The 15,318-nt window shown below is 37.3% G+C and overlaps 4 protein-coding genes across 5 annotated transcripts in view; 1 reads left to right on the top strand and 3 right to left on the bottom strand.

Annotated features, from left to right (window-relative positions):
- The window catches only part of LOC129796038 (centrosomal protein of 131 kDa), a 4,670-nt gene extending 934 nt beyond the window's left edge, over window positions 1-3,736 (bottom strand). The window contains exons 1-4 of the mRNA XM_055837702.1: window positions 3,443-3,736; window positions 3,126-3,335; window positions 1,667-3,049; window positions 627-1,598 (exon numbers count right to left, since the gene is read on the bottom strand). Of these exons, the coding sequence (XP_055693677.1) occupies window positions 627-1,598; window positions 1,667-3,049; window positions 3,126-3,335; window positions 3,443-3,469 (2,592 nt within the window). The 5' untranslated portion in view covers window positions 3,470-3,736. The remainder of the gene's footprint in view (window positions 1-626; window positions 1,599-1,666; window positions 3,050-3,125; window positions 3,336-3,442) is intronic.
- LOC129796090 (zinc finger protein 431-like) overlaps window positions 1-15,318 on the bottom strand; it is a 382,644-nt gene that overhangs the window by 138,744 nt on the left and 228,582 nt on the right. The gene's annotated exons all lie outside the window — the stretch shown is intronic.
- Window positions 1-15,318, bottom strand: part of LOC129796188 (luciferin sulfotransferase-like) — a 220,233-nt gene that overhangs the window by 138,744 nt on the left and 66,171 nt on the right. The gene's annotated exons all lie outside the window — the stretch shown is intronic.
- The window catches only part of LOC129796236 (treponemal membrane protein B), a 19,681-nt gene extending 4,363 nt beyond the window's left edge, over window positions 1-15,318 (top strand). Inside the window, exons 2-4 of one of the 2 annotated variants that reach the window (XM_055838020.1) lie at window positions 3,732-3,938; window positions 13,345-13,527; window positions 13,593-15,318. In XM_055838020.1, coding sequence (XP_055693995.1) covers window positions 3,890-3,938; window positions 13,345-13,527; window positions 13,593-13,999 — 639 coding nt within the window. In that variant the 5' untranslated portion in view covers window positions 3,732-3,889 and the 3' untranslated portion in view covers window positions 14,000-15,318. Of the gene's footprint in view, window positions 1-3,731; window positions 3,939-5,855; window positions 6,228-13,344; window positions 13,528-13,592 lie in introns of those variants that run through there. The other variant, XM_055838021.1, reaches the window with a different exon arrangement.

Raw genomic sequence — 15,318 nt, 5'->3', positions numbered from 1 at the left:
TCCTCTCTTGATCCCTGTTGGAAATCATCGTAAATTTAAAATAAAATAGCAAAAAATGACCTGAGCGATCCTAGCGGGAAATTTTAGAAGTTTGTTATTCAAGGAAGACATTTTGTGAAAAAGTATCGAGTTTGTTTTGAGGCGAAAGAAAATTAAGATTTATTAAAGAAAAATACATAGTAGGTAGAAGAAAATTGTATGGAAAGGAAGATGAATACTAATAGAATGAATTTTAGGTCGAAGATTAAGCAGAAGACGTCAATTCCCGTGAGTAGAATCCGACAAATATCGCTCAGATAAAACATGTGGAATATAACTAGATGATTTATGAAAATGGTTGCCTTTTAGGAGGAATTATTCGAGAAAATAGAGGGATTTTGAAGGACAATAGGGAAATATAAAGAAGCCCGGACGGGCAATAGGTGAGAGATTGATAGGTTAGCAATGAAAGAATAGCCTCTAGTTAGTTTATATGTAATATTTTATAGCACTTTAATTCCCCTGCGTTCCCCCCGGTTCACGACATTTATCCCGGAAATAAATTGATTGTGGAAACTACAGTCCACTGCCGTCAGCAACAATCCTCTCGTTAGCTCTAAATAAGGAATTCAAATAAATAGTCTTACCTGATCTATCATATCAGATCTCTCTCTGATTATAGTTTCCCGTCGTTGTTCTGCTTCAGCATCCTTTTCACGCATTTCCACTAGGAGTCTCTCTTTTTCCGCTGCAAAATCCAGCAGCAATTTTGCTTTCTGCTCTTCAAAGGATTTATGCTCCATTGCCAATTGACGCTCATACCGTTCCCTAATTGCTATGCGCTCCTTCTCAATGACAGCCTCACGATCCTCAGCATATGACTCCCGTATGGCTTTCTCCACCGTTTCGTGCTTCTGTCGTGTCTCCTCAATGGCAGCCAGGAGTTCCTGCTGATGCTGCCGACGAAGCTCAGCCAGTTCATCCTGATGACTCTGCGTAAGTCGAGCAATTTCTCCTTCAAGTCCCTTAACCGTTAGCTCCTTAATCTTCTTTGTGTTCTCCTTCACCCAACGCTCCTTGCGAATTTTCTCTCCAGCTGACATGGTTTCTCTCGTGCGTGATATTTCCGTTTCCAACTTGTGCTCCCACGCTTGATTCTGGCTATCCATACGACGTGTTATACTGCCCACCTTTTCACACAGGTTCGACTTATCACGCAGCAATTGTTCAATGAATGTCTGATGCCGTGCCACAATACCCTCAAAGTGTCTCTTCTGCTCTGTTAGCTTTGTGGCGCTTGCCTGCTTCTCGGCACGAATGGCTTTGGCTTTTTCTGCTCTTACCCCAGCTACGTGCTCCTTGGACAATTGTAGGGCATTCGCCAGCTCATTGGCACGCAGTGACAGTGCCACAACACGCCGAGCTAGCTGATGATTTGGGAGAATTAGTAAGTCTGATATCTTTGGTACATTTTCCACCACATCTGGTTCTGTGATGAGTTCCAATTCCGTTGTGTCTGTTTCATTTAGGAAGGTTTGAGCACGCTTTAGGGCCTTCTCGCAGCTGGAATCGACTGAATCTAAATAGTTGAGGATCTCTTGGATTTTACTGCCATTTTCCTGGAATTAAAGGGATTCAATGAGATCAGATTTGAAATGTAAATTAAATGAATACCTGAAGGACTCACTTGATCATTTACAGTGGGAGCAGCACTACATGTTGCAAGCTTGAATTCAACATCTGATTTGAGGTCTTTCAGTGTATTCCGGGGTTTTCGTTTATCAGCATCAATCTCCTTTATGATGGATACAATTTCATCGTAGGTGGACTCCGTGCTGAAACTATCTCCAGGCTCCTCAAGGCTGAAATTTCCTTCATCATCAGTTTTCGAAGATGGTGTATCTCGCCAATCTCGCGTGTATTCGGCAAAGGAGATCTTTTTGCCATAGGCATCATCATGAATGGACATCCAGGATTCAACTTTGTCAATATGAAATTCATCCAGGGCTGCATTTTCCCCATCCCGGAGAATTGGGATGGATTTTGAGCGTTTCAGGGGTGCTTTTTCGGGTATTTTGGGCTTCGGCGGTGGCTTTGTACTCAGCGCTGATTTACTCTTGCGTTGCTCACGGATAACCTTACCGCGACGCGTTGAGGAAGCTGGACGACGTGTTGGTGGTGGTGGTCCATCTGATTGATCACTGGATGAGATTCTCAAGTAGTTTGAGATGATCTCATTGGATTTATCACGCAATTTTGGCGGGAAATCACTGAAGTTGTCCCATTTTGTTACCTCTGTAATTTTGAGTCCTTGAAGGGCTGCTCCGGGAATTTCTGGAGCTTGCATTGCCTCAAAATATTGCTCCATAACAGAAGTACTACCAATTATATTTCTCGGGGTTATTTCTAAACCTTCTGGCGGTGTCTCCTTCTCCAGTAGATAATCCCGTTCGAAGATATCCGTCCCAGATGAATCACCTTCAGCCAATTTTCTCTCCCACTCATGCCTTCGATTGATATTTGCAATCTCCTTGCGGTAATCCTCAATTATTTTGTCAGATGATGAATCCATTGCTTCCTTTTCTGCATTTACTATTGGTTCATCGTCAAAGTGAACAACCTTCTTGGAAGCTTTCTTTGCTTCTCTGGACGTTTCACTCTCATCCGCCTCACTCACGTCCTCCTCGTTAACATCAGCTGAACTGAAAGATACCCTCCCGGGTAGATCAATTCTCTCCGTGGACTTGTCACTTCCACTTCCGGGAATTTCTGGCCAGGCTTTTTGCTTGAGATCGAGTGTTGTCGGTGGGATGGTGGTTCTCTGTGCTGGTGGCTGTGTATCACCTTCTGGAGATTTATCTTCCTTCTCAATCTCTTCCTCTATGCTACTCTCTTCATCCGTTACACCATCACTGCCCATGGGCGTTCCAGTTGAATGATTATTTTCCTCCTGTTGTACTTCTGTGGTACTTTTGGTGTCTTCCGGAGCGGTCCAGGAGCGTGTAATTGGTTCCCTTAGCAGAAGTTTGAGAATATTCGAAGAGGAGGGTCTTTTTTGATTTGGTGGGAGCTATTGAAACGAAAGAAAAATGATTTTTTTTAAACAATTCTTTAAAGGATATTTTACGTGAAAATTTCTGCCACACCTTGATTGGTTCCTTTGGCTCAGCAAAACCGTCGGCTGTTGTTACCCTGATGCGATTCTTGAATTTCGTGAGGAATCGCGCGTTGTCAGCTGAGTGGGGGCGACTCCCGGCACGTGGCCCGGCTATGTGGCAGGTGCCGGAGTGCGCAGAATTCGGTCGTGGATAGTTAACTGTGGGTGTGGGTGGCTTCTGGCGCGTTGCTAGGCTGATCTGTGTGTCCAAAACAAAGCGTTACTTCCCGATTTTTATTTACTTTTTATGGGTCAAAGCTATTAAATTATTTAATTTGTAAGGTGTTGCAAGAATATTGATTTTACTTGTGATCCATGGAGACTCAATTCCATCGTTTTGGTGTGGAAAATTCTCTGGAAAATCTACGATTTGGGGTAATGCTGGTCCACAAATTAATCATCTTCAACAGGAAAATTGACCAAATTCACCCTCTCAAACAATAAAGTTCCTTTTTGCAAGCACTAAAATTAATAATTTCACTTTAAATAATTTTTTTTCATTATTTTCATTAATTTCTTGATAAAGGGAATTTTTACATAATCAACATTAACTAAATTTTTAATTAAATTTCTTTTTCTTCTTAATTTTTTTCAGACAAAGCACAGACTTTGAACTCTTGTTTGTGAAACAACCGTGTCGACTGATTCGTGGACTCCTGCAAGGATAGAAGTTAAGAACCCATCGCGGCTGCGTGCCATCGATCAAGCAACATCGCACCCCTTCGCAAAAAAAGAGGCATATTAGGCGTCTGAATGCATTTTCCGATCACGCAAGAAAATTGTGCGTGTGCTTCGACAGGTGGTAAGCGAATTCTTTGTTTTTTTTTCATGTTTCACCCTCTCTCCCGTCTTCCCCACCAACATTGTCTACTCCCTTGGCCACCAAAAAGTGTCCCATGTTTTTTTTTATTTGCGGGAAGAACGCGGAAAAGGCACGCGCGCGCAATTTTCAACTGGTGTGTGACGCCAAAGCCATGAATTTCAGCTTCTTGGCACAATTCCAATCGAATTGCGACAGGGAATTCGATTTTCGGGTACCTCCGACGAGCGCCACAACGCTATTCTTTTAATTTTTTTTTATTCAAGAAAGCTCCTCAAAGTGGCTTTATTGGTGGTTGTGAAGCTTCTGAAATTTCTCTCAGCAATTACTCATTTTCATGCTAATTGATTTTATGTGTTCCACAGTCCAAAAAGTTTGGCCTATACTCATTGCTTGATTCACGCAATAATTGATGCCAGAGTCAATTTTAGGGCACCAGATTTCTCATCAAATTCAGGATTGCAAAGAAAATGGATTTTTTTTTAAATTTTCCTAAATTGAACATTAAAGCAGGTATGACATCGTAGCTCATGAGAGAATTCTTCTCAATTCTTCTCACCATTGCACGATTCTAATCACATTACAGTGTGCAAATTCTTCCAAGTTGACATCACATATTGACGCCACTAATTATCTTCTAAAATACCTCACATTGAAAGCAATTTAAACGTTCAAATTACTATACAAATTGAGTGTAAATTGAAACACTTTCTCAATATGACTGGTGGGTGTTATTTTTTTGTTGCTTTTGAGCCTTTTTAACATTTCATTTTACACTCTCTATCTCTCTAAAAAAAATAATAACGTGCATGGATTTTGGTGTCTAAAACCCTAAAAATTCTGTCAGTTAGGGGTTCGTTTACAGTTTTCAAAAAAATATTTTCAAAAAAAAAAACGAAGAATTTCAAAATGAATATTCAAACGTAGAAGAAAACGTCAAACGTTAGGAAAGAAATCATCGCTTGTCGCTACTTTTGTCGTATAACCAGTCCAGGTAATAACTGGACTCCATATGAAGAAACATACGAATATTAAAATAAATGTCAAACTTTAAAAACGTTAGAAAAGAAACATCAAATGTTAGAAAAGATGGCAACATTTAGAAAAGAAGCGTGAAATGCTAGAAATGTTAATATTATTCAGAGAAACAAAGATAGATAAAAAAAAGTTTGAAACATGTCAATAAATGAAGAAGCGTTAGAAAGAAAATGTCAAATTTTGCAAAGATCAAACGTTTATAAAACAGTTGCAAAATTTTGAATAAACGTCAGCGTTTGAAGAGAAATGTGAAACTTTAGATACGAAACGTTAGAAAGACAAATATCAAACGTTAGAAAAGGAATGTGCGAATGCATGAAAATTTTCAAATTTGAATTTTAATTTTCATAAGCTTCGGTTTCTTAGTTGGCTTAGTCGTTTTCTTTATCCGAATTGATTTCAAGCTACGACCCTGTAAAAAAATATAACTTCAGTAATAAGTCCCTAAGATCCCTAAATATTTTAAAATATTTGTTCATTTTATTAACCTTCTATGGGTTGATTGCCCTCACGTTAAATATTTCATAAGCCCCCTATATCACGAATTTCTTTTGACTAAGCTGCTTCTATATATGACTCCAGCCCATACGAATTTTTATTATTTCTCAAAATGTTGTCCTGATGTTTTCCTGCTGTCCGTGCACTCCTTTTGATGTTCAATAGATTATTTCCTCGGGGCGCTCAAGTGGCGGAGAGGATGAGAAGCATTCTGTGCCTAAAAATATCCAAATGACTTGTGTGGAAATTTCGTGAGTGCCTAGCATATTTTCCCTCTGACTTCACCATGTCTCTCCCTCTGAGTTTGCATGAGAGGAGTTTTACGAGTGGAATTTGCCAGGAATAATTTTTTTTTCTCAGCCACGATCGAGGATTCTCCAGAGTGGTGGGTGTTGGCCGGCTGTTGCGCCACATGTCCGCCGGCTGCGAAGACGCCCCACTACCGCGACGCGCTCGTGTCTCGGAAATGCTTCTCTCTCGTCCACTTCGGCGTCTTCTCACGGAGGCAACGAATCAGTTTCACTTTGTCCGGTGCGATTGAAGCAGCAGTCTCTTCTATTTGAAACACCACACTATCCCACACTCCTCTGGAGCATAGCGAACAAGTTTTGTGAGGTTTTATAAAAGAAAAGAAAAAGAAAAAGAAAATCTGGGTGTGTGCCTGCATCTTTTGGATTACAATTCATATTTAGGAGGAAACATCTGTGCGGGGAAAAATGTTCAGTGGACTGGGAGGTAAGTTTGCAAATGCGTGGGTGGAGGACCTACCTCAAGATGGATTTTGTGAGTAGTTTGGGGTTGGTGGGGTGAAGGAAAAATTGCTGCCGGGGGTGGCTCTTTTATATTGATTTTCCACCCCACATTAGTGGATGTGTGTCATTGCGAAAGAAGAACCCGCTGCTGCCAAGGACATGAATATCCTGCGCCTGCAGAAAAATTGATTTTGCTTGAAATTCCTTTCGTCTTAGTAATTTTCTTTATTTCTTATACAAATATTTCTCATTCTCTCTTTCAATGCAGACAGCTCAAAGTGTGAGTATTTCATTTCTCCTCTAAATTCCCCACTCCCTGTAGAATTTTAGTTTCTTCTTTCCTTTATTAGAATTCACTGAATTCATTGTTTAGATTTAGAATTTTTGCGACGCAGATGCACATTTTTTCTTCATTTAGCACTTTATTCTTTTTTTTGTAATGGAAGTGCCCGCGTTTTGGGTACTCACGCACTCAACAGTGTGCGACACAAAACCCAATGATCTGCACAGAAAATACTTTTCAAAAAAAAAAATCCCACATAGTGACCCCGATTCAGGCCATTTCCCATGAGATTTCCTCCCAAAAGTGTTTAATAAAAAAAAATCTCTCCACGTGGTTTTCGTGGAAAATTTAGGCGCCTATATAAAAAAGAAAAAATCCTAAAAAAGGTGTCGATGGATGATCGCTGCAGGGAATGGTTGGATTGAGATGTTCAATGTGTGGAGTTTTTTTTATACATATTTTATTCCATTTGTGATGTCATCACGATTCAGTCAAGGTTACCGCGTAGAATCTCTCACAGAATGCAGGGTTGGATAAAACTTCTGCGCACTTTCGTTTCTCAACCGTGTCTCTCTCGAGAGAGACCCAGAGAATTCTGCCCATTTGGGCACCGCAATTGATCGTTTGTGGCAATTTTCTCACGACAAATTGTCGCGAATGTTATTTGAATATAAGTTAATTTACTTTGTGAATTATGGTCATATGATGCTTTATTAATAAATGCACATCAAGTGCAAATTTTGCAAATTATTGTTGAATTTGTGGTAAAAAAATGATGAAAATGCAGATTTTCCTTCGTTGCTAATGCCTAATGAATCTGGTGAATTTTAATTTTATTTATAATGTAATCCATATGAGCTCAATAAACTCATTTTTGTAGGATTTGATTCGATTTTTTTTCTATTTGCTCATCAAAAAAAAAATGATCACAATATTCGATAAATCTCATTTCAGAACTTCCGCATCCTGGCACAATTTTTACTTTAATTTTTATTTAGGAAAAAATATCAGATCCCTTAAAATTTATTGACTAATACATTAAACATTTAAAAAAAATTATTGTGGTGCTATCTGTGGGGAAAAATCTCACGTGGAAGAAGACTAATTCATTTTGAAGTACAATAGCTTTGCTCTCTTGCATAAATTATTTAATTTTTATGAATATAAATCACTCACTTTACTAACTTATTCAACATTTTTATTGAGCTTCTTTTGCATTGACGATTTCTCAACCAACAACCATCGCAATGAATGATTCAACGCAATCGCGCACATTAATTTTGCATAAATAAAATTCTTTGTGACACTTTGTAGCACTATCTGTTCTTTTTTTCTCCACCGCGTGTTTTTCCATTTTCCTCTCTCGATTTTTACTGCATTTTCCCATATTTGTTTATGAGATTTTCCGTCGTTTTGTTTTGAAATGCAATGAAATTAAAAAAAAAACCTCACTCATCTCAAATATCTCGCTTTATGATTTATTTTCTCATACTCTCATGACAATTAATACTGAATTATTGTTTAAAAAAAATGATAGTATTGATATGAAAGGAATTTAAAATAAATTTTGCATGTGTTTTCAGTGCACGATATTTATAACGGAAAGTGCTTACTTATTTAAACCAAAAGTCAAGAAATTGCTGATATTGCTTAAAATATTGACAGCGTTTCTAAACAGATATATTTTAAACAATACTTAGATATCTTAAAAGCAGGATGGCAATGTGGGATGAATTTTGAGTTTAACCCTTTCGCGTTCATTGGGTCATACGCTGACCCATCAAACATTTTATTTTCTGGAAATTAAATAATTTAAGTCATCAATTAAATCATTTAAGTTACTTTTCTTATTTAGAATGAATGTTTAATTTTATACAGAAGAGGCCAAAGAAAATCTTTTAAGGGAAAAATATCTTTTGAGAGCTGCAAGAAAATAAATATCGTATTTTAATGTTTATAGTTTATATGTTTCATGGGGACGTGAAGGGGTTAAAATCTATATAAGTTTTTATTGAGAGTTTTCATACAGAAAATTCTATTTCTAATTCTATTTTATCTTACAAGAAACGTTTTATCTGTCCTTCGAAGTAATCGTCCTTAATGAGGTTTTGTTAAACATTTTCCAAAAGAGTTTAACTGAGAAATTATAATTTTGATCCAAAAAAAAAATATTGTTGCGACGGTGCCTGGAAATTCTCATATTTTTCCCCAAACCTTAATTTCCATGCCCGCGCCAGAAGGAAGGCAAAAACCAAAAGCCCTCCAGCCCTTCAAGGGAGAAATTGTGTCTTAGGACAAGATCGACGAAAAGCACAACTTCTTAGTGAAAGTTGCGCTTTCTAATAGCATAGATCATCCCCTAGATGAAATCACCTGAAACAGGTGTTTTAGTACATAAAACATGTGCTTTATGATCGACGGTGATCGATGAAAGGGGTAAATTCTCACTTTCGCACCTTATAAGGACATAAACGAATGTGAGGAGAAGAAATTCCTAAACTTTCGCACCATATAAGGGAATAGATGAATGTGAGAGGAAAAAACTCCTAAACTTGCACACCATATAAGGGCATATCACAAAATTGTTACCTTTTATGGTAAAAGAATGTGACCTAATTCATCTCAATTCCACGAATTAGAAATTCGGTGGTGAGACACGGATGAAGAAAGGGTTTCCCGCATTATAAAAGAGCTCAGTGACCACCACTGAGCAGCAGTAAACTTTAAGAAGTGCAATAGTGACTTTTAAGCAGCAGTGATCTTCAGCAGTGAATTAGAGATCCCAGAATCTCTTAGTGAATAGTGCAGTGAACATTGGCTGAAGTAATAGCCAATGTTGGGAAATAGAAAATTTCCCTAGTGCAGTGAATACTTGGCTAAAAAAAGTAGCCAAACTTTGGGAGATAGAAAATCTCCCAACATCCTAACTGAATACCCCATCCGAGAGCGATAGCTACGCTCCACGACGGTGCGGTATTGGGATTCAACAAGTGAGTGGAACCCAGGCAGTCGAGAGGACTCCTGCCCATCACTTCAGGAGGTCGAGAGGACGATTCTCCCTCCTACTCATCATTTACCAGGCGGTCGAGAGGACGATTCTCCCACCTGTCACTGCACTGGGTCAGGCAGTCGAGAGGACTCCTGCCCATCTTTACTTCAGGAGGTCGAGAGGACGATTCTCCCTCCTGCCAATCCTTACTAAGTGGTCGAGAGGACGATTCTCCCACTTATCACTGCTACACCCCATACGGTACCAGGTGGCAAAGCTACACCTGATCCGACATCCATTCCGGGTAGACGTTAGGAAGCCTGCTGGGAACCAACACGGCGAGGAAATACTTCCGCCGGCCAACTACAAGCAGCCCCCGAAGAGCAATAGTAGAACAACGCGGCAATCGAACCCTAGACTGGGGAAGAAGCCCAGGATTGCCTCCCTCACTCAGCAAATCCAAAGACTTCCATCGAGCGGCGCCCGTTGCGGAGGATAAAGCAGCCTAAAGTAGCAGCACCTCATTGTAATCCCAACCGACAAATAAATCCGAAATTAAAAATCCGCAACAATATTAAAAAAAATTATGGGAGCAATTTTGGACAAAATAAAATATATTTTGTCTTTTGTGAAGTCTACAAAAGACATTTTATGAAGAGCAATTTTGAATAAAATATCTTTTGGGAGATTTTTTGTCGCCTTTTGTGACGTGTTTTTCCGTGTTTTTCTATCGAGTGGAGAGTTTACAGATGGAAAAAATAAGAAGAAGATAACATTCCTATTAGGTTATGTTTACGATTGGGGCAATTGAACAATCTGAACTGAATCAATTTTTAGGGAAATTCAAGTCAAGCATGCGTGTAGTCTATTAGGTACCCCAAGGATGTTGGGAAGACCAAAAAACCATCTGACTTTTAGCTCATCAGTTTGATTTTCATTACACCAAGAAAATGTTAATTAGTCACTCTGATATGATAGTTTTACATGAATTGATTGACTCATATTTTATTGCATTAATTAGCCCTACATATTTCGTTTTTGCACATAAAAACTCGCATCGAGAACATAGGGAAGGGATCTCTGACCCAAAATCTTGATTATATAGGGTTAGAACTTGTCAGCGATCTCCCAAATTTTTGCCAGAAAGACACAGAAATTCTCCATAACATTTTTGCCCAACACCGCGAAAAGGGAAAATGGACACAGCTAAATTTGCTGAATTTCATATCATTCCACAAATTCCCTTTGCACAAAGCTTCTCAATTAACCGAAATTGCATTATTGTCCATTGCTATTTCAAGAAACATGATAGAAAACTTCTAAAAAATGCAACGCGTAAACACCAGTTTGACAAAAGATTTTGATTTTACAAAAGCACCACGACAAGATGCTTGTAAAACACAGAATATTTCTTGTATGATGTATAAATTATTTTGTGCAAAATTACAATTCTCCTATAAAAATCTTTTGTGGAGACGTTCTCACAAGATTGTCAAAAGATTGACACAAAAAATCTTTTGTATTTTGTCTAAAATTGCATTAAACGTCAAAATTTTTCAGTTTTTCAAAATATTTCACCTTTTATTGTACCTGAAATTGCAAAAATTTCTTTTGTGGAGAGATTGACAAAAGTTTTAGAGAAAAATTTTGTGCAAAATTACATTTAATGTCAAAATATTTTGTATTTTCAAAATATTTTGTCTTTTATTTTGTCCAAAATTGCTCCCTATATTTTTTCTCACAAAATTAAAAGAATTTTTATTTAGTTTCGTCTTCTACATACAATGCATTACACAAAGACTACAAAATTGTTACGTTCATGAAGTAAGAATGGAATGGATGCTTCCTCGGACACTTCATACTTCAATTTATTTGGGGAGTTGTGGCTGGTGCTGATCCTTCCTTGGTGCCCCTTTTGCCGCAACAGGCGTCTCTCGATGAAGATCTTCGGACTGACCGCATTGAACTGCAGAGGCAGTGCGACTGGTCGTTGGATATTCCTTTGCAGGAGGCTGGGACTTTTTCGGTGATTCTTGAGCCTGGGATTGGTTGGGGAAGCGTTGTGGTGTCTGTTGACCCCTTTTGGGCCCCATTGGTTTATTTTGTCCTTGCTTCCTTCTTGGGTTGGGTTGATACCGGAAAAGCTCAGCCCACGATAACAGTTCGTCGGCAATGATAGGAGAATTTGCAAATTCCACACTTACTTCCATTGCCCATGTTAAGTCTTTGGACTCTTCTGTTTGTGGATCATTTCGATTGGCCATTTTCAACAAATTAGAATAATGGTAACTTGTGTAAAATAACTCACTTTCACAATACTTTTGATTAAACGCTGTTGTCCGATCTTCTTGAAGTTCTCAGTCACACTGTCTTTGGTCGCGGTATCGTGTTGGCATTCTTCAAATCATTATAATGACGGATTGAAAATGCTGAATATGCATTAAAAAATTATAAGAGGAATATTTGTCCGTGAGGCCTTAAGAGTTTTTTTTTACCCTTTTTTGTCTTATGTTCTCAAAACGGTTGATTGAGTGTACTTACACTGTAATTTAAAATTTTACTAAACTGCTACTATGAGTCTCTGTGGTAATGGAATATATACTAAAAAATTTAGTAATTATAAAAGAAAATTTTAGTCATCTTGCCTGAAATCACGAAACTCTTTAGTTATCTCTACTAAAGTTACATTTAGCTGTGATTTTTTTAGTGAAAGTAACTAAAATTTTTAGTTTTATTCCATTTTTACTATAGTTTAGTAGGCAATTTAATTAAATTCTTTAGGTACTGAAGTATCCAATAAACACATAACCATCTTAAATTCTTTAGTTATGTTAACTAGAATTTTAAGATAAATGACTTACAATAATTGTTAAGAAATTCATAATTCGAAATTTCACTTCTTTTCCATAGAAAAGTAGAATCTTTGAAATTATCATCACATTTTTTTTAAAGAATTCATCTCAATTTTGCAACAATATATTAAGATGAATATAGATTGGAAGACAACTAAGCAGAATTCGGCCCATCCATATGTACTCACTGTCTCGCTAAAGTAATTAAATAATAATATTTCTACCCCAATTAATCTCTTACTTTCACGATGGGGTATTTAAGTTCGTATTCAATCACAAAAAAATCACAACTAAATGAAACCAAAATAATATCAAAACCAATAAAATCCTATTGAGTGGACACGAAAGGAAGCAATTTGAGAGGAACAATAAATGAGATGTGAAGGGAAATTCTTCGGTAAAATTCAATTGACCTCCCGCACGTAGCATCTGGAGGGAAATTGTTGGGATTTCTGAGAGAGTGGGAAGAGGTTAATTAGAATGAATATTGACATGAATAGTTGACCTATTGTCAACACCCCAAAGGCCTCATCCAACAATCACGTGGATTTTTTTCTCTCCTGGCCAGAACTCTATGGCGCTCCCCCACTCGAGAGTTGTAGCCCATGAGCGCGTCAAAAGAAAACACTCAAAATTTCATCACAGTCTTGTTCAAAGATCAGCAAACAGATGGGATTTTTTTTCTACTGAGAAGCGTGGGTGGAGAATAAATAATAATAAAAAGAAATCCATCACAAATCATGTCCAGAACATGGCGCACATCATGTAGAATTCTCTTATTGAAGACTTCACGGAATTCACACGTTTTTTCTGCGTAATTTTGCATTTTCTTCTCTGAAATTTTTGCATTGTGTCATTCTCTGTTTTCGACTCTCCAGGAAGCTTCGTAGAGACATGCTAATTTTTGGCTTATTAGTTGATACTCAAGGTGATTTGCAGAGTTTCGGCTAATGCGTATTGCTTGTTTTTTTTGCAGCTTCATTGAAGAGCTTTGGCGAGAAGACAGCCAGCTTGTTCGACAGGAAGAAGAAGGATGCCGAAACATTGGCAGCAGAGAAAGCCACCACGGCTCAGCATTTGGTTGAAGAGCAGGCAAGGAAGGCTGGAGATGCCATTGGGAAGACTAGAGTAGAAGCTGAGAATTTGGCAGCAAGTACAGGTAAGATGAAGCACATAATTATCCACTTTTAGCAGTTTTAACAAATCTCTTTTTTTATGGTATAGCCAAAGAGGCAGCTGCCTTAGCCGTCGAGGAGGGCTCCAAAGTGGCAAAATCAGCTGAAGATCGTGCCAAGGAGGCAGCAAGTTCTGCCCAGAAAACTGCCAGTAATGTCCAAGACTCAGTTGAGGCAACGAAAAAGCAAGCAGCCAGTATGGCCGAGCAGACACAAAAGGCAGCCAATGATGCCATTAATCAGGGCTTGAAAACTGCAGAACAGGAAATTGATAATGCCATGAAGGCAACAAGCAATGCTGTTGATCAAAAACTCCAGGAGGCTAATAAGTTTGCCGATGAGAAGCGTGTAGAGCTGGAGAAGAAAGTCAATGAAGAAGCCGCCAAGGCACAAGATTCAGCCGGAAATGCTGCTGCTAATCTCATGGGAAAGCTCAATTTGGGCGGGGGCAAGTAGATTACAAAAAAAAAATTAATGAAAATCCCATCTTTTAAATACCTTTTTCTAAATAAAATCTTCCCACGCTCTGCACAATTTAAGGAAGATTGTATTTCTTTGAACAAAAAAATCTCAATGCCAGATATTAAGGGATGTGCTGTAGATAAAGAGAAAAATGTGGAGGAAATGCAAGATTTTCCGAGAGAAAATTCGAGATATTTTTCAATGAATTTAGAGAAAGTTTTAGGGAGAATTTTTTTTTTCTGAAAACATCCATTTGAACAACTTTGAAGAACTTTACAAATTAATTGTGAATGATGGAAGTACGAGGAACTCGCGAGGAACAATGAGTAGAATAGGAGTACATCCCTGCCTAAGTTTTAAGTCTTTTTGAATTAACACCTTGCAATGAATACAAGTGCTTGAAAAAATCTTTCAATGTTATCTCTGCTTCAATTTTGAGGAAATTTAGAAATTTTTTGAAAACTTTTCTTTGGAAAAATTTAAAAGTTTTCTTTGAAAATTTATTTGAAAGAAAATGAAAGTTAAACAGAGAAGGAAGATGCTTTTAAAAGCAAGAAGTTAAAGATAAGAAAAAATCTTGAATGTTAATAGATATGTAGGTTTATACTCTTTGACATATTTCTGTGTAAAGTTTTTGCAAAATAAATAAGAAAATTTATCTTATTCAATTTACAAAAAAAGAAAACTATCTTCTTTATATTTGGATGATTATTGGACAATTAGGAAAAAATTATTTAATAATTTTGTGAATTTTGTTTCTTGAAAATTCAATTTTCTAAAATAAAAATTTCAAAAATATTCATGCTTAACGAAAAATAAAACAATTCGTCAAATTAACTGTCAATAGATAAATTGTTAAATAACTTATGTCACCATTAACTGTCTCTGTTCCTTTTTGTATTTTTTTTTATTTTCAAATATTTACTTACACTCTTTCTATAAATCAAAATGTTGAAAAAAATAAGAGAAAAAATATGCAACGTTCTAGTTTCAAAATGGCCTAAATGGATCAAGAAATGAAGGTTTACATGAATTCTGTATTTTATTGTATGGAATACAACTTTGGAAAAGAGCTTTTTATGGGAGCTTCTATATTATTGCCTTCAATTTGAAACTTATATGCCTTGAAAAATAAATTAATCCGTGTTTTATGCATACAACGCGAGCAATTAGCACGAAAAACAAGCCTTAATGTTAGATGAAAAAAAAAAACATCATATTGTAATATCAAACAAATTGTCATTAAGTTTCTCTATATAAGTGTAATGCAAAAAAATGTAATTTGTTACAAGAATAAAAAGAACTTTAAAATG

The sequence above is a fragment of the Lutzomyia longipalpis genome, chromosome 4 (assembly GCF_024334085.1).
Source record: "Lutzomyia longipalpis isolate SR_M1_2022 chromosome 4, ASM2433408v1".
Lineage (NCBI taxonomy): Eukaryota > Metazoa > Arthropoda > Insecta > Diptera > Psychodidae > Lutzomyia > Lutzomyia longipalpis.
This window is presented reverse-complemented; position numbering and strand designations above follow the sequence as displayed.